We start from the raw sequence: 19,572 nt of genomic DNA, 5'->3' as shown, positions 1-19,572 counted from the left end.
GGCCTGTGTTGGCAAACAGGCCATACGTAGCCACCGAGCACTTGAAATGTGACCAAATTTAGATGTGCTGTAAGTACAAAATACATAGCACTGGATTTCAGAGACTTAATACATACAAAAGAATGAACTGGGAGATTGGGATTGACATATATATACTATTGATACTATGTATAAAATAGATAGCTAATGAGAACCTACTGTATAGCACAGGGAACTCTACTCAATGCTCTGTGGTGACCTAAATGGGAAGGAAATCCAAAACGGAGGGGATATATGTGTACGTACTGCTGATTCACTTTGCTGTACAGTAGAAACTAACACAATATTGTAAAGCAACTATACTCCAATAAAAAATTTTTTTTAAAATACATAAAGAATGTAAAATATCTCATTAATAATTTTTATATTGATTATATGTTAAAATGATAATAGTTGGATACATTGGGTTAAATGAATATATATTAAAAGTAACTAGACCTGATTTTTTGCTTTAATTTCTTTTCTAGAAAATTAAAAATTTTATATGTGCCTCACATGGTATTTCTATTGAAAGGCACTGTCTTGGGCAATGCCTTTTACGAGAATTTCCAACAACGGTTGACCTTTTGGACACACTTTATTTCCCATTATACCCTTTGGCAAAAGAACTGTTGATCCCAAGAGAGAAAGAAGTAACAGAGGAAAAGATCTCCCAGACTCATAATTTATAATTGTGAAAATTAGCCTCATGCACTTTTTAGAATTGACTCTGGGAGCTCCTTGAGGGTGGGAATGTGTGTTCTTCATGCCTGTACCTCCAGCAACAGGTGATGTGCTTGGCCCAGAATTTGGGATAGGGGGATGATGGATGGATGGGTAAATGACAGGTGGGTGGGAGGGTGAGAGGAGGAATGAATGACTAGATATATACCGCAAGTGGCTGGAAAAGTCTGCATGTTTTTTGACGTCATTTCTCACAGATCATTATGATTGTCACCATCTTTATTCATGACACCATTTAGGTGCTATGGGAACGCATGCTTCCAGCTCTCTCAGTAGGGAGGTTAATTTTTTTTCAAGACAGCATTAGGATACTGATCTCTGAATACACCTTCTCTCCCAGTGGCACCAGGTCTGTTGCTGTGGATATGCAGACCTGTATACGTTTGGGAAGCTTAGGTCACCACCCTGATTGCAAACAAGGGCTAGGGGAGTTGAAATTATGTTTTTTTAGAAACACAACTTTTACATGTTTACATATCAATATTCTTAAAATAGTCAGGTTTAAACTGTGGCTTTGGAGATGGGAGGAATAAAGCTACCCTAACCACCCATCCTTTAGCACCCATCCTTTATGACTAGGCATAGGGGATTCCCATTCCTTATTTGATGATTGGTTCCATTACCAGGAAATGTTCTCCTGTTTCTATCTTCTTTTTTTTTTTTTTTGGCTGTGTTGGGTCTTCGTTGCTGCAGGTAGGCTTTCTCTAGTTGCCGCGAGTGGGAACTACTCTTCATTGCGATGCGCGGGCTTCTCATTGCGATGGCTTCTCTTTGTTGTGGAGCACAGGCCCTAGAACGCGCGGGCTTCAGTAGTTGTGGCTCACGGGCTCTAGAGCCCAGGCTCAGTAGTCGTGGCACACGGGCTTAGTTGCTCCGCAGCATGTGGGATCTTCCCTGGCCAGGGCTCGAACCCGTGTCCCCTGCACTGGCAGGTGGATTCTTAACCAGTACACCACCAGGGAAGTGCCTCCTGCTTCTCTCTTGATTACTCATAATAAACATATGCCTTCTTGTCAATACGGCAGTCTTATTTTGTGTGCTGACCCAGCCCATTCAGAGATGTTAGATCTGTGTTCTTTTATCTAAGCCTCTGTACAACCTCCTCTGTGATAGTCTATTTACTTCCGTGAAAAGGAAGTCACTGAAAAGTTCATCTTTGAGGCTGTTTTTACTTCTGGTCCAATTGAAAACATAATGGGGACTTCCCTGGTGGCCCAGTGGTTAAGCCTCCACGCTTCCACTGCAGGGGGCACGGGTTTGATCCCTGGTCGTGGACCTAAGATCCTGCATGCTGCACGGCGCAGCCAAAAAACAGGAAAAAAAGAAGACATCATGAATTGGTTCTGAATTGCTGTCCAACTTGCCTGGCAGTTCAGGGTCCTCCTTCCTTTTTTGTTGATTCTGAGTAAGGATTAAAAGGATATTTTTCATGCGACTTATTTGTCATTGTGATTCCCGGCATAGACTACACCATTCACTAGTCTTTTTATAAACCCGTAACAATAAAATCGTAATAAAGCCGCCAGAGTCAGCTCTTACTATCTGTATGGAACACATGACTTTACAATGGTTATTCAACTTCCTCCTTAATTGTGTTCTCATATAATACCCCATTTCCCAGTGGAAGGGGAAGACTGAGGTACAAGACTGGTTGACAGTCACATGGTGAAATAAGTTAGAACGAAGTTACTCTTCGTTACATGCTCAGCTGAAGAACTGAAGCAGAACAGAATTACTCGGTAGAATTCCTCCTCAGGACAAGAAGTCATCATTCTATCATCTCTCCCCTGAACGTCATATTTCGAGCCATTTTAAGTACAATTAGCCTTTATGTCCACAACCTCCTTCTTTCACTGCAGAAACCTAACCCCCTCCCCCTCTTCGCCTCAGTAGCCAGCACACATCAGTATCACAAGGTACAGGGACAAACATTGTCCGCCCCTGAATTGTCATCGGGGCTGGAGTGACGCCAGGGGTGGCTGTGACACTTGCAGGCCTAGGACAGTCAGGCTTCCCAGATTTTCAAGGAGGTTTGTGGAGACCGTAATGCTTGGCCTTCTCCTTCATCCTGCTGTGCTAAACCCATTCAACTTCAGTGTCTCGTGTTCCCAACAGAGGAGAAATTTTGTCTGTAAAGCTGGTACACCCTTTGCCGTATACAGTATCTCACTTGTGGATGTGTCTTAAATTATTGAGGAAAATAAATAGGAAAATAAATAAATTCACTTGATGCCTACTATGGAGTATTGCAGACCTTTTGAGGGATATATTGTGTGTTCCTGCACATGCATGCAGTGGGGTGAGGGTGTGGTCCCAGTTTATTCTAGGGATGTGTTCTATGCAGATTTTTTACTCTCTTTATATTTCTGTAATTAAAGTTGTAGAAACCTAAAGTTAATAGCACTTAGGGAATAACTCCAGCTCAAATTCCAAATGTCAACATTCTGTTTCATTCGTGTCAATTCAATTATTTTGAATCTGACTAACCTTCCACCTATAATAGAGTGTGCATTTCAATTATTATTCCCTTTGTGCCTCCTATTACTATGGATAATTAAGATTTGACCCTTTATGACAGCTAATAAAATAGGCTTAATATCCAATTGTGAGAAAAATTCTTTATAAACCACCCTGATCTGATTGCTTCATTTATGGAAATATTCCATCAGAAATGAACTTGAGCAAATTTCAACAGCCGCTAACTGATCATTATATAAGGAACAACAAAAAAGCGCTCCATGTTAACTGAATTTAGACATGTGTTACCCATCAAGCAATGTAAAAGATAAGTATTTTATGCCTTATATTCTGGCTTTTTAATATAAAATATCATATTTTCCATATTATATCCCCATTGCAAGCGTTTCTCAACCTCAGCACCATTAATATCTGGGGCTGGATAATTCTTTGTTGTGAGGGACTGCCTTGTATACTGAAGGATCTTTAGCAGCATGTGTGGCCTCTACCCACTATATGCCAGTGGCAACTTCTGAGTTGTAACAACTAAAAATATCTCCAGACATTGTCAAATGTCTGCTAGGAGAGGGGAGCAAATCAGCACTATTTAACAACCACTGATATGTGGGAATTTGAAAACTGCCATTTTAATATTTTTATCTCTTCAAATATTCTCAGAAATTGTATCTTAGTACAATAAAACAAATAAGGAAATGTGATAGCCCCTCACACAAAATATTGAGGTAGAATAGTAGAGGGAAACTTCGATTATATAAGATTTGGTGGTGAAGGGTGGCAGCTAAGACACAGAACTAAGACATAGAATTCAAGAACTCTTTGGGGGCTCTGCTGCCATCAGAACTGCCATTCCAGCACCCCCAACTTCTCAGGTCATATTGGCCCAGGACATAAGATGTATGTTTCCACTCACTGGAGATGTTTAGGTCGTCAGAGCAGATTACATCTCCCCTACATCACCAGAGAGTCTTTGGGAAATTCAGTTCTCCTGAGTAAGCACTTAGTGCACACTCAGTGGGCCAGGTAAGGGATTCAAAGATGAACGTGGTACAGTCCTCAACTTCTAAGAGCCTCCCGTCTAGTGTAAACAACGTGTAAGCACTCTGATGGGGTATGAAATACTAGTAATAGTTAATATTACAGCATGCTGTAATGTTCTTTCTCTGCTTGAAGGACGTCACAGTAAGATGAGGAGTAATGTTTTCCCCAAAATAGATTGGTCAGCCCACAGTGAGAAATGTGAATGCTTGGATTGATTTTTAGGTCCCTGGGTCTGAAGGACTTTGCAAGGGAATTAAGCAGACTCCCTCCCTCGTTCTTCAGACTCATTTAGCTCTTGATTTTAGAGTTCCTTGTGGTCTGCTTTACAGACATTGAGACATCCACGCAAAAACATCCAAAAAACAAAACAAACAAAAAAACACCTTAAAAAAGAGACCTTGAATCAAAACCGGCAGGATTGTTTAAAAGCCCTAAAGTTGGCGTTCTTTTATGCAACAGTGATTTGTTTAAAACTAACAGGCAAGTCTCCCACTTGCCTTTTTAGCCGCCCTCTTGTACATTCATCTTGGTTCAGAGCGGCTTGGCATATCCTGACACACAGTTGTGCCTTTATGAAGTGTAAGTTATAGCTCTTACATACAGAATGTCCAGAATCCTGATGAAACATTAATTAGGATGTGAAAAATCAGTAAAAACTGGGACTCTTTCTGTGCACTGAGAAGTGAAGGCACAGATTAGGAACCTGGGACTTTATGATGCAGAGAAACAGATTCTTCACATCCAATGACAAAAGGAGTAGCATTAAATGATTTATGACACATTTTATTTCCCATTAAAATTGTGTGCTGTGATGGAACCATTTCAAATCTGTTCAAAACTTCGTTGAATTTTTAAATTCAGCTAGCTGTCCGAGCATGGTGTGAGGTCCTCAAGAAGCTGGGTAGAGAACTGTGTGAGTCTATGTGGTGTGGTTTATAGCCAGCTGTGACTGTTCATCACAGCATCTGTTTCTTGTTTGGGGGTCCGGTTGATGGACTTGGTCCTGGCTGGCTACCCCTGGTGTGATGGCACTAAGTTGCCATGTGCTGCATCTGAAGTCGTGCGGAATCATACAGGGATTTTAGGTAGAACTGTCACATTCATAGCCCAGAGGAACAGATACAGATGCTTTAAGGTGATGATTTTTAAACTCTCTGAGGACTTCCCTGGTGGCACAGTGGTTAAGGATCCACCTGCCAATGCAAGGGACACGGGTTCAATCCCTGGTCCGGGAAGATCCCACATGCCGTGGAGCAAATGAGCCCGCGTGCCACAACTACTGAGCCTGTGCTTTAGACCCCGCGAGCCACAACTACTGAGCCTGAGCGCTACATCTACTGAAGCCAGCGTGCCTAGAGCCCGTGCTCCACAACAAGAGAAGCCACCGCAATGAGAAGCCCACTCACTGCAACGAAGAGTAGCCCCTGCTCGCCGCAACCAGAGAAAGCCCGCTCACAGCAACAAAGACTCAATGCAGCCAAAAATAAATAAATTTATTTTTAAAAATAAATTTAAAAAAAACTGCTTTATTTAGAAAAAAATAAACGCTTTGAACAGCCATTCTCACTAAGAAACACATTGTGACTCATTATACATTTATATATATAAGTATATATAGTTATATATTAAATATATATGTATACTCACATATATATACAAATACACATTATATGCTATAAATATATTTATTATGGACACAAAATTTAACGAAATGATGCTTGTCCTTATTACTTGAGTGTCACTCAAATATTTCATCTCTATTTCAATTTTTAAAATGCTGTTTACATTTACTAAATTAATTCCGTAGTCTACAGATTGAAAAACACTGTTCTAGGTGGTCTGCCCATATCCAGCAGTAGATAACTACCACATTACTATAAGCAGGGGCAGACTTATGAAATGATGCCATACTTTGACCTACTAGTTGATGCAGAGTGACATTATGAACGCTGCGGTTCATTTGGTACATCTAGTTTGCTGCAGAGATGGCCTTTCTCTTAATCGCATTTGCTAAGGTCACTGCCAGTACTTCTTTATCATATCAAAGGCTCTAAGGAAATCAGTTATTGCTAAATGAATAAATACATGTGTTACACCTTGACATCAAATTTACATGAAATGTCAATAGCAGTTTTCCTTACAGAATACTGAACATAAAGGAATCAATACATATTTTAAAAACTGTATCACTAGATGTTGACTTTACAACTTGCTTATATTGTTGCACATTTTATTAAAAAAAATGTTTAAGAATTCACATATTGTTTGGAATGATAGTAATTTTTTCCCATACTACCTTACTTTCTTAGGCAATAGCTCTTACAATTTGGGGATTAAGGTCAGTTTGAAATTCTGATGAGATCTATATGGCTCATCTCCCCAGAATGAACAAAACGTTTATTCCATAGACCCTCATTTGAGAACCCTTAACCTGGATAGAGGTCACTGTTCATATCCTCTATCCAGAGATCAGTCAGCATCTCTTATAATCACCCGGACTGGAAGGAAGCACTGTACTATTGGTATCTAAACCAGGAGCTCGTACTCGTTCAGCAATATCTGCTGAATTGGGACCAGAGCCAGCCTAGGAAACAACCCTGTTGGTCCTGTGTTTGCCGACACATCAGCCAGATTGGGCTCCAGGACCAATGCTGTGGGGTAGTAAGTATAGGTTGCAAACAGCCCTCTCGAGGTGTTTGAAGCTGTTTCCAAAGTCTCCAGGTGATGGACAGGACATAATCATAGTATCTCTTTTTCTAATGTGTTAATTAAAATATTCCCTAGATTATACCAAATATTGTGGGCTTTTTTTGGATAAATATCATGTTGAGCATTCAACAAGGAACAGAAAGTCCATGGAGAACTTAAGCTAAGTTCTATAAAGCACAGGAGTGGGGCACCACTGCCACCTTTTGGTAACATAGCTTAATTGCAGGTTCAAGATTAAAGTTACTAAATGGTAGAAAATATACCTTCCTTGATATGCTGAGATAGAGAGAGCGCATGTGTTGTTAGAGCTTGCTTTGGCTCTGCCCTTTGTACTTCACATTGGCTGTACAGGCCCTGATTTCACGTATCCTCTGTACCTCTTGGCAGGATTGGAGGAGCCATTCCCACCGTGTTCTCCTACTTTGCTGAAGTGCTGGCCCGAGAGAAGCGGGGTGAGCACCTGAGCTGGCTCTGCATGTTCTGGATGATCGGTGGCATCTATGCCTCTGCCATGGCCTGGGCCATCATCCCACACTACGGTAAGAGGCTGGCCTTGCACCAGCCGGGCAGTCGTCTTATTTTATTTCAGCTTCCACTCCCATCCCTTTCCTCTCTCGTAAATGCCGATTTGAGAACAACACTGTCATCATCATCTTTCTCCCTCTTGTAATGTCTAGGATTCCCACCCCCCTTATAGAGATCTGTGTAAGGTAAGACTGTGCCAGTGATCATTTAGGAATACTTTTTCATTTTGCTATTTTTAATGCCACTGCTTTCAGTTGTTTCCTTTGTGCTGTCAACTCTGGGGTCCCCACGTAAGTGGAGGTGAAAGGATGCATAGATCATAATCAGCATATAAGGCAACATGACTTACAATTGTTCTGGGGACTGTCATGCACAGGAGACACCCACAAATGCCTTTATTCGTCTCCGCTGGGCTCAGTCCAAGGCTCAGCCCATGTCAGCCTCACCTCTTCTGGCAGCTCAGAACTGGGATGGGAGCAGGAAGAATCCCATCTTGTCAAGGACCATCAATTTGCAGAACCTAAGACGTGACTCTACCACGCTTGCTCCACAGGTCCCCTCCTCAGTTTCTCCTAAGCACTTAACCATTCCTGCCAGCTCAGAATAGTTGAAGGTTTCATGTTTCTGAGCAGTACTTGCCCTCTCAAAAGGCACAAGCTCCCAGTTGCTTCACCCACAAACAATGAAATGCTGGGAGAGGTTAACAGAATCTAGGAATTGAATTCAATATGTAAGGAAAGGGGAGGGGACATGTTCTGGTTATATTTGTGTACATACGAGTGTGTGTATGTGTATGAAAACAGGCTGAAGTTGGCAAACTGTGAGTACTATGTATATTAAAACCACTATGACTTCAAAAACTAATTCTTTGTTCTATCTAAAATCTAATCAATCTAAAAAATTAGATTTCAAAAATTCACTCCTTGCTCATTTTCTGGTTTTCTGCCTTTTTTTTTTTTTTAAGAACAGAGCAGCTTTTCATTATAAAGCATAGTTCTGTTAGGGAAAAACAGAACTCATTATAAAGCATAGTTCTGTTAGGGAAAAACCTTAAGTGAATTGCTGTAGTCAAAGACAAGACAGACTTCAGTGTTCAGATGCATTGTGATTTGTTTTTCATACTGAGCTATAAAATTCATGTTGTCACACTCTTTCTTTTAATAAACCTAAAAAGTTATATGCAAACCACAATTGTACTTAACAACAAAAAATACACAAGACATAAGAAATTGGATACGGGGCCTGAAGAGAACTTTTCTTTGCCAAACATTTGAGTGTGATGGGTTTCTCATTTTTAGACTCTTTGGTCACTTCTGAGCCAGAGATACCCTCATATAGGCAGTTAACCATATCCACCGTGAGGCTTGTCCTCTGCCACCATCTGAGGAATTAAAGGAGATTCTCCTCCTTCATCTGGGACCTGAGGACCTCAGTCACCCTAAGAACCTTCCGCTGTATGGCAGTGTCTAACCCCTGCCCCACTCAGCTCGCTGTTCCAAATGGAAGAGTCACTTAGCTACCACGTTAGGAATTGCTCCTTAGGAACTATGTATCAGGGGACAAAAGGGAGTTGCAGGGCCTGGGCAGAGTCCAGCTGTACCCAGCATTGCCCCCAGAGCCACCGCTAGTCCATATGCAGCCTCTGTGTAAATGGAAATAAGATGCCAGGTGCAGATCGTCACAATTACAGCCCCACTGGCCGTCTCTGCCAGGTACTTGCACAGAGCACAGCCTGGCAGCTGGATTCCGTCTGAGACCAGAATGTTCTGTGTCTCAGCCTCTGGTGACAGCACAGCTTCTTGGCTCCTGGCTTTATTGCTGCCCGCTTCCTGGTCCTCCCTTCCAATCACATCTCAGAATTTCTCCTGCTGGCCTTCCTAAACTCATAACTCAGGCTGGCCTTTGCAGTCTGCCTGTTTCCACCAGGCCTGGACATGATGGGTTTTGTTTTTGATTTTGTTTCTTCACTCAGTATTCAGCTCCCCAGACTCCTGCCTTTCGCACATCCCTGCCCTTGAACTGTGACGAGCCTTGTGGAGGGCTCCAGGTTTGTCTCTGGCCTTGCCAACTGTCAGTGGCCGACCCACAAAAGATTAGCATGATCCCCACCTTTATTTTTCCCAAGCACATAAGATATTTGAGCAGAAAGGGCCACCTAAACCATATATAGCCAGAAAGAGGGAGGTTGTGAATCATAAACAATGCTTGAAAAGTTACAGAGACAGTCACGATACAACAGAATTAAATGTATCTGAGGCTGACATTAATTTCTGTATTGAAGGAACCAATAATGACCTGGTTAAGAAATCAGTAACAGAAAATTAAAACCGTATGCCCATGCTTTACTGAAGGCTTTCCATGGCCAGAATGTGGCAAAAAAAAAAAAAAAAAAAAACCCACAAAAAAACAAAAAGAAAAACCAGCAAATTACTGCTGTCAATCCTGTCTGTGTATTAGAATCAGCGGGGGAGGTTTTTTAAATACCCTTGCTGAGTTCATTTTATACTCTTGCAACTTGAAGAGTTTTCATTTTTTCAAAATAAAAGAGCTTAATTTTAAAAGCCCTGTGCTGGGCTTCCCTGGTGGCGCAGTGGTTGAGAGTCCACCTGCCGATGCAGGGGACATGGGTTCGTGCCCCGGTCCGGGAAGATCCCACATGCCGCGGAGCGGCTGGGCCCGTGAGCCATGGCCGCTGAGCCTGCGCATCCGGAGCCTGTGCTCCCCAACGGGAGAGGCCACAACAGTGAGAGGCCCGCGTAACGCAAAAAAAAAAAAAAAAAAAAAAAAAAAAGTCCTGTGCTGAGGCTTCCGGGGGATGATGACGTTCTGTATCTGGATGGGGATGGGGTGGGTTTCAAGAGTATTTATTCATAAAAATTCATTAAGCTGGGTGCTCGAGATTTGTGCATGTCACTGTATGGAGGTTACACTTTTTCCTAAGCACTTTTTAATAGAAGTTTACCACTTCCCACACCCCCCTGAAAATACCCATGCTTGGGTCCTACCGCAGATCAAATGAGTCAGATACTCTGGGCTGGGGACTTAGCATCTATCCTTTTAAAGCCCCCAGGTGGTTCTCACGTGCAGCCCAGATTGAGATTTCATCAGCTCTGTACCTCTCCCAGTGGGTGATGCCCAAAGCCCCTGGGACTTTGTCATGTATATACAGGGCAGCTCTGAATGGGAGCAAACAGCGAGCTTGACCTGCGTGGTTGACTTATTCAGTTGGTGTTTGAGTTTTAATATTGTTGGTTTCATCCAGGCTAAAGGGCTTTTCCATTCATCCAGTTCAGAATCACACTTTAAAAGTAACTGTAACATCTAGATATCTCTTCTTTCCAATGGCACATCTTTTTACTCTACTTAAAAAAGACAGAGGGTTAAAAGTCCATGTACCTTCCCTATTACCTCTGAAAAAATAAGAAGCTTTCTATTTTCCCTCTGAAATTCTGCAGGGTATAAATGATGCCACAGCCCACAGAAATAACAAGAGAGCATGCAGGTCCTCGCCTCTCTATCTCTCATTCAGGAGACCTCTGAGCACCACCCCTGTACAGTGTATTGAATTTTCACCCAGCAGGGAAGGAATTCAGGGCACAGTAAAGCAACTCAGAGTCAGGTACTGACCCTTCTCACACTGGTAATAAGATTTGCTCTGGAGGGAAGGAATCAGTAATTGGCATCCACATGGCGAGGATGTCAAGGGATAGATGATACATATAGTCATGGGGAAAGCAGGTGCTCTTGTGTTTCTGGGTGTCACCTTTCCGAATTTGTGGCTGAGCAGTCAGTGCGTCAAGCCTGAGCATATGCCGTGAGACAAGAATTCTGGCTCCAGACAAGCTTCTGATGCAAAGCAGACCTTGAGCTGGTCACTAAGGATGTTGAAAGGAAACCTGGAGGGATTCTTAGGAAGTTAGACACAACTTTCAGAAAGGGTGTTCGGACCCTTTCTGCAGGGGCTGGCTAGTTAAGACTTGGGCTGTGTCAGAAGTTACTGATGGATCTCGGATTCACCTGGCCTGCCGCCAACCAAGTTTCTGTACAAGCATCAGATGACGATGCGCTTTACCTTCCCATCACTGCTCTTGGGGCTGCAAACTTCCTTGGAGTCAGATGGACGCCAGCACCTGAAGGTCTGCACTCTGACAAGACGTTAGGGGGCAGGGTACGGATGTCATCCCACCAGGCACCTTTCCTGTAAAGTAAGGGAGGGGGAGAGAAGAACCCACCCAGAAGTAAACACCTTGGCCTCAGAGCTCAGGGGCCTGTAGCAGCTGAGAGCAGGTGTTAGAAAGTGTGGTTCCTCTTGACCCACACCCATTCTCAAGCCAACGACTTCTGACCCACAGTGGGGACTGGCTTCTGGTTCACAAAAGAACAAGCATCCTGTCAGGGAACAGATGGCACAGGTGCAAAGGTTGCCCTGCAGCCTTTCTCCCCTCCCCCACGTTCCCTATGAATCAGGGCACCTCAGCATTGAATGGAAGTCCCAGTGCCTTAAGGGGAAAGTGGGACAGGGAGCTGAATCCCAGGCCCTTTCTCTCCTTGGCTGAGAGCTTTCATCGAGTCCCAGGCTTCGGAGTTGCTGCCAGGTTGCTGTGCTGTCTGCTCCATTAAACCCTCTGTCGTCATTTTCTTTCTTTCTTTCTTTTTTTTTTAACATCTTTATTGAGTATAATTGCTTTACAGTGGTGTGTTAGTTTCTGCTTACATTCACTTTTATATCAGATGAGGTACTCTCCCCTGCCGAGGTATGTGACCGTGCACAGCAAGGACCTTCAGTTAGCTAAGTGGGAAGGCTCTCAGCACGAAATGCCTCAGCTCTTAAAGCCCACGGCACCCGGGCTAGAGCAGCCCCACTGCCTCCATCGCCTACCCCTTGCTGCAGACCTCCAGGGCCAAGCTGGCGACGCCCATAGAGCCTGAGCCCAGCCCAGCCCTCCCCCTCCAGCTATGTGATGTCTGGGCTTAAAAACACACAGAGTCCCAAGGTTGTCTGAATTATCAAGATGTCTTCTACTTCCTTTAGTTACAAGAGGTGTGAAGCTAATACATTTCTTCTCCCTAATGGTGAAACTGGAATGAAGGGAGGAGGGGATGGTCGAGTAGCTGTCTGGTTGAGGAAGGAAACAGGGAAGGCTGTGTACATTTTGTTCACAAGAAGGCAGGCACTGTGGCCGAGGGCAAGAGGAAACAGTGATAGCTGATTTTGCTTCTCAGACCTGCTGCTTCTGGGCGTGTGAGCTTTGTCAAGCTTTTCAGTACCCCCAGCCCCATTTCCTAAGCCAGCATTTTGAGATTGAGTGTAATGATCATGTTAGAGCACCTAGTTCATAACTAATGTTCAAAAATGGTAGCTGGTATTGCTAACAGGTTCATATCCTACATGGGCTGCCCAGACTCTGTCAGCGCAGCCCAGTGTGAGCTCAGAGCTATGGGGAAAGAGGGAGAATGAGCTAAATGCGTAAAATGTGTAAAGTTTACCTAGAGGGTGAGAAGATCAGAGGAAGCAGACAGAAGAACAAATAAGAAAAAATGTAAGATAATGAGAGAGAATCAAGGAAAAAACAATACTGTAACATCCTGACTACCTGCAACCCAATGAATCAGAATCTTCTATTCACTTATTTGTTGGATGAATTAATACTCAAAAGGGCACATCCTATATAAAGACTCATTTTAAAGGCCATGGCGCCACTCCCTGGGTAAAAAGAACAAGAGCCTGATGGCCCTCACCTACTGACACACGTGACCAGCTGACCTGTGGGTTATTACATGGACATCCCCAGAGCCAAGCTCTGTCTCAGCTGCAAGGTGTCCTACACTCTGGACACAGGTAGTCCGCATGGGCTTAGATATGACAGGCCCTGGTTCCATGCCATCTCTGCCATTCTCTAGCTTTGTCACCTTTAGGGCAGTTACTTAGGCTCTCTGACTCTCAGTTTCCTCATCTACAAAATGGGCATAATACCCATTACAGGGTTGCTGTACTAAAGGACTATGTACAAAAAAGTGGTTACTTAGCACAGTGCCAGACCCAAGTAGTTCGTTAAGTGTAGTTTTTTCTTTCCACAGATGGGGCTGAAGTTGAGGTGAGGGAGGAAGAAAGAACTGGAATATTTAAAAGGTTTTACTCCCCTTTTCCTAACTATGTTTTCTTAACTGTTCACTTATCATTTGAAGGTTGTGGAGATGGATAAAATGGGGAAAGGCACAGGAACGGAACTTGTAAGGCATGCCACAGTATTCTGCGCCCACTCCGGGATGGCAGGGGAGGGATAAAATGACAGCTGGGATCCCACGCACCAGCCCAGCCAGGACAGGCAGGCAGCAGGTGACCCCAAGCCCTGCTGCCCAGCTTTGCCATACTTCACTGAATGTCACAGCCCTGAAGATTTTATGCTCACGTGTCTGAGTAAGACACTGAAAAGGGAATCAATTCGGTACATCAACATACACCAATATGATTTCTTAATCTGTCCACTTTAGGATCAATCCAATCTTTCATTTTAACAAAATGACCCTTGGACTCAGATTTCCTACACTCTGTGACTGCCATGCAGTCATAAAATACATCAGCACCCCCCCAAAAAAAACCTCCAATAATGATAGTCTTTTAGGGCTTAAGGTGAGATCAAAAAGGCATTATCACAGTTTAAATGTATAGCCATTTCTCCCGTGAGTGTGTTTCCTTGTTCATAGTACCCAGAACAGAAGCAAGTATTTCAGAAGTCTCGCGTTCTTAAACATAGCCACCAGCCAGCTCTCCCACCGGAGCCCTCCTGTCTCTCTCCTCACCCTATACATCACCTAGGGAAAACATGTTTATCAGCTAGGGTGCAAATAGCCCCTCTACCCACAACAAAACCATCCACTGCTACAGACCCAAAAGATGTGTCTACTTCCTTGAGGGATGGAGAGTTCTGCACAGTTTGGGGAAGTGCTTTTCAACTCTCACTCTGACCTGTGTGGTTTGTATAGTGAACTTAGAGGAGCTGCCTCTTCTGCTGTGCATCAATCCAACCACCATGGAGCTCAGGTCATAACTCTTCCATTCAAGCTCCCCAGAAAGGGAGGGGATGACAGTCATTTGTTGAGACCCTTCTATGTCCCAGGCATTGTACCAGGCGCATTATTTTTGTCAACTTTAATAATAAAATAGCCAGTTATCTTACCAGCAAAATTCAGTTATCGCCAGAGGAATTGCAATTTGGGAAACACAAGCTATGGCAGACCATAGGCAAATCCAGAGATCAAAGGAGGGGAGCTTGCTTTTATAGAGAAAAGAGGGGAGTTGGGAGGGGCTGTTCCAAAGGAAAGTTCATTGGAAGAAAGCAAGAGTTCAGGGTGGTGACCGCTTCCCATTGGCTGGGCTGTGGTGTTTCTCATTGGCTGGGCTGTTGCTGGGCAAGGAAAATCTTCCTTCTGGGTAGCAGACTTCTTCCTGTTTGGGGGTACAAGGTACTCTTCTTTCTGCAGGGCATGCAAATAGAGTTGAACACATGCAAATGATGGGGAGTGATGATGTGTGAGAGCTCCCTCTACTGGCCTTCCTGACTCTAATTTTAGTCGGGGTTTTTCTTACTGATTTTCACGTCTTATACACATAATCTTAAAATGGAGAAATGGGCTTTAAAAATATGGCAGTTTTCTTGCTTGTGTATTCATGTTAAGAGCTAGACTCCTATGCTGCTAACACTGCTAGGTGACACTGCAGAGCCGGGATCTATAATCCATCCCTCAGGTAGTCAGGTGGAGCCTACAGACTTCCTTTCAGAATAATGTTTTTAAATGCAGAAAATGAAATAAATAGGATTATAAGTGAAACCAGTTGTTTCAAAATACAGTTATCAAAATGTATTAGCATATTAAGAAACAATACCTATTGACAGGTCTAATAGCTACCATAATCTTGAAGTAGATAGGAGCATAGAAGCTAAAAATCAACAAATGCTTTCTTCTGAATCCTAGGGAATCACTGGACTCTAGGTTCTTCCCAGAATCCCACCTTCCATTTCTTCACCATCTGTATGAATTAAGATTAGGATTGACTAGATATAAAAGAAAAAAAAATTAACAGGCATAAATAAGTTAGAAACTTGTTTTATATCACATAAAAGAAGCCTGGGTGGAGGCAGTCCAGGGCTGGGATGGTAGCTCCATAGTCATCATCAAAGGTCCCAATTCGTTTTATCTCAGAGTTCCACTATTCTTAGCATGTTCCAACCAGGAGGTCCACATCTTAGGCAGCACAGAGCAGGAAGGACATATAAGGGTATGTCTGTGCTCCCATGAAGAATCTTCCTGGAAGCCCCACACAGATCCACTTAAATCTCATTGGCCAGAACACCAACACATGACCATAGCTAGCTGCAAGGGCATCTTGGAAATGTATAGCCGACTCCTAACGAGTAAGGAGAACACAAATCAGGATAAAGTGGATACTGGGGGACAACTGGCCATCTCTTTTAGGAAACTCTTGTAGGACTGTTCATGTATTTCATAATCAGAAGTTTTAAGTATGGTCTTTTTATATTAGTTTTTGTATGGATGTAATGGAAAGCAACTTCAGCTAACTCAACCAGAAAGGGATTTATTGGAAAGCCACTGAATAGCTCACAGAATGGTCAGGAAGGCTGGAGAACCAAGCTTGGAAAAAACAGCAGGAACTGAGTCCTTCCTTTGGTGTCTGGAAGGGCTGTCAGCAAACTCAAAATTTCAGCACCTGAACCCAAAGAAAACACTTACTGTCTAAGAAAAATTAGCTCAAAGTTAACAGCTTCAGTTTCTAGTGTAGAAAGCTTCCAAGGAGCTTTGATATTGGTTTGACTGCTCTTCAAAAGTCATGGGGGAGAGTTTTCTTTGCAAGATGAAGTCCTTAATAAATCATAATCACTAACACACGACATTAGAGACAAGCTATCCCAAGCGCTCACTCAGATAAGGTGCTTGGTATACACTAGTGTGTGTCAGGAGGAGAACCTGGGCCCATACGAAGGTCAGTATGGTTCAGGCTAGTATGGCCTTTACAAGTTGGTTTCAGAAAATGTAGGTACAAGACTCTAGAAAGCCCCAGACAAGTGAATCCTCCGAAGCATTTCACTGAGCCAAACTTTCCCGGTCCTCAGATCACAGTTGACTACTAGATAGATCCCTGAGACTTCTGCAAAGCCAATGTGAATCCCAGCCTGACAGCAAACTGTGTCTTCCACAAATCCTGGAGAGCTGGAGCTCCAGTAGAGATAGTGGAACCTACAATAAATAAAAACAGAAAAGTTGGTTTCATTTACTGTAGATAGAAGTGCCTCCTCCAAAAGCTGTTGACATTAGGGTTTGTCTTGAAAACAAACAGTGAATACACTTTAGAGTATAAAAATTAGTTTAAAAATTAATGGCAATACCAAATGCCAGTGAGCTTGCAGAAAATGCACGTCTCATGCATCGCTGGTGGGAACTCAAAACAGTGCCACCACTCTGGAAAATAATTTGGGGGTTTCTTTAAAAAAAACTGGACACACCTAACATACAACCCACAATTGCACTCCTGAGCATTTGCCCCAGAGAAATGAAAATGTATGTCCTCACAAAAACTTGTACATGGTTATTCAGAACACTTTTATTTGTAATAGCCCAAAAGTGGAAACAACCAAAATGTCTACAATACCATAGAATTCTGTTCAGCAATAAAAGGAAATGAACAGTTGATACAACAGCTTGTAGAGACCTCAAGGGCATTTTGTGAGTGAAAAAGCCAATCTCAAAAGATATAAAACATTCTGGAAATGACAAAGATAGAGATGGAGAACAGATTAATGGCTGGCAGGGGGTAGAGGTGGTGAGGAGAAAGGAAGCAGGTGTGACTACAGTGGAGCCGCCCCCAGAGATCTTTGTGTTGATGGAATCGTGTCTTGATGGCAGGTGGTTACATAAATCCACACATGTTATAAAATGATGAAGAACACATTATACCACAGTCAGTTTCCTACCTTTGGTATTGTACTACAGTTATGTAAGAGCTAATCCTTTCCAAGCACTGAGAGAAAGTAAGTGAAGTGTACATGGGATCTCTCTGTACTATCTTTCCAGCTTTCTGTGGCTGTATTTCAACATAAAAAGTAGAAAACAAAATTAGTACTACTTTTTGAAGGGCATTTTCACATATATCATCTTATTTATTCTAATAATCTTGGGAACAAAAGCAACAGTAAGTGTCATTCCCATTTTTGGAATGGAGAGCCTGCTGCATAGAAAGTTTGTCATTTCCCAAAGTGACACAGAAAATGGAAGGCAAGCAATTAAAACCAGTCTTCTGATTCTCATTTCTTCAAACTGTTCTCCAAACATGCCGAAGCTAAGAAATGTCCTCACAGAACAACATACAGAGGGTTGTTTCGAATCATTTTTAAGGTCTCTACAGTGTGTGTATATGGCCCATATGGCAACCATCCATCCCCACATCTATCCGGGTGATGCTGTCACAGCCCCTTGCCAAGCATTCTAAGCACTAAGCCTCCATCATTTGCCATAAGAAAAACCAGTCACACCCAGAATTCTGTTCTTTTTAAAACTATCCTACTGAAAATGTTATGAGACAGAAGAGGTTTTTACATCATGCACCTTTTATCCCACAACTTCATAAATTCTCACTTGACATTTGTGTTTCCTACAAAGGCTACACTGCATCTTCTCTCTCCCTCTCCCCACACAGCGCGTAATTTCACTGGCTTCTGTCTCCTTCCTCCAGAAATCTAACTGCATTGCCCACCCCACGCTCCTTTCTTATGCACAGAAATTCAGCTCTGCCCAGCTTCTAGCTCCAAACTTAGATACTCCACCTGTATTACTCTGCTTGGGCTGCCATAACAAAATACCGTAGATTGGGTGGCTGAAACAACAGAAATGTATTTTCTCACAGTTCTGAAAGCTGGGAAGTCCAAGATCAAGATGCCGGCCAGTAGTTTCTGGTTGAGGGATCTCTTCCTGGCTGTCTTCTTTCTGTGTCCACATATGGAAGAGAGAGAGATCTCTGTCTTCCTCTCCTTGTATCCAATTAGGGCCCTACCCTTATAACCTCATTTAACCTTAATTACTTCCTAAAGAAATTATCGCATCTCCAGATACAGTCACATTGTGGGGTGGGGTTTTAACATATGAATTTTGTGGAGACCCAGGTCGGTCCATAGCAGCACCCATTGAAAGGGCCTTCCAGCAAAGAAGGGGCCTTCCAGCCACCAAAAGCACCCCCCTGCTTTAAAGGCATTGGGGATTATTCATTTTTTTCTAATGTTTTTCTTGTTAGATACCTATCAAACCTAACTCTGAAACATTTATCTTTTTTCTCTCTAAAACAAGGTCTTAATGATAACCTTATGGTTCCATAAGAGCTCCCCAACTCATCTCTCTGCACATCTCTATATTCTGAACTAGACAAAGTGTGTGTGTGTGTGTGTGTGTGTGTGTATGTGTTTGTGTATGTGTATGTGTGTCTGTCTGTCTGTCTTTGGAAAGAACTGTCCTGAAAATACCCCTGCTGGGCTGAATTCATCATTAACCTAATTAGGTCTCTTATCCAAGGCTTACAATTAGCACCATTACCAAATCTTGGTAACTAACTGCTGTGCTTCTAAATTAACTGTCACCTGGGGGGGACATAAAAATTGTCATCATCTTCTAAAATGTTCCATGTTTGGGCATATGATCATTCCCCTCATTTCCATCAATAATACTGAACTGCCTTAGAGGGCAAGAGATATTTACAGTTTTGTGGAAAGGTAGAGAAGGCTTCCCTGTATCTTAGGGTACCAGCTACAGAATCTGGACTTCATTTTTCTGCCATATGCATATCGGGGTCCCCAGAAGGAGGAATACTCCATTCACTTGCCTAGATTGTTAAGGTGAAAGGACGTACAGCTGCCATCTGTTTTCTTTTTTTTTTTTTAAGTTTATTATTATTTTTTTTGGCTGTGTTGGATCTTTGTTGCTGCACATGGGCTTTCTCTAGTTGCAGCGAGCCAACACTACTCTTCATTATGGTGCGTGGGCTTCTCAATGCGGTGG

General features: G+C 42.8%; 1 protein-coding gene across 3 annotated transcripts in view; it reads left to right on the top strand.

Annotated features, from left to right (window-relative positions):
• The window catches only part of SV2C (synaptic vesicle glycoprotein 2C), a 235,427-nt gene that overhangs the window by 127,833 nt on the left and 88,022 nt on the right, over positions 1–19,572 (top strand). For all 3 annotated transcript variants that reach the window (XM_032626875.1, XM_032626876.1, XM_032626877.1), the window contains exon 4: positions 7,375–7,526. In XM_032626875.1, coding sequence (XP_032482766.1) covers positions 7,375–7,526 — 152 coding nt within the window. The remainder of the gene's footprint in view (positions 1–7,374; positions 7,527–19,572) is intronic.

Source organism: Phocoena sinus, chromosome 3 (assembly GCF_008692025.1).
Source record: "Phocoena sinus isolate mPhoSin1 chromosome 3, mPhoSin1.pri, whole genome shotgun sequence".
Classification (NCBI taxonomy): domain Eukaryota; kingdom Metazoa; phylum Chordata; class Mammalia; order Artiodactyla; family Phocoenidae; genus Phocoena; species Phocoena sinus.
The sequence above is the reverse complement of the archived record's forward strand: the minus strand, read 5'-3'. Positions and strand labels throughout refer to the sequence as shown.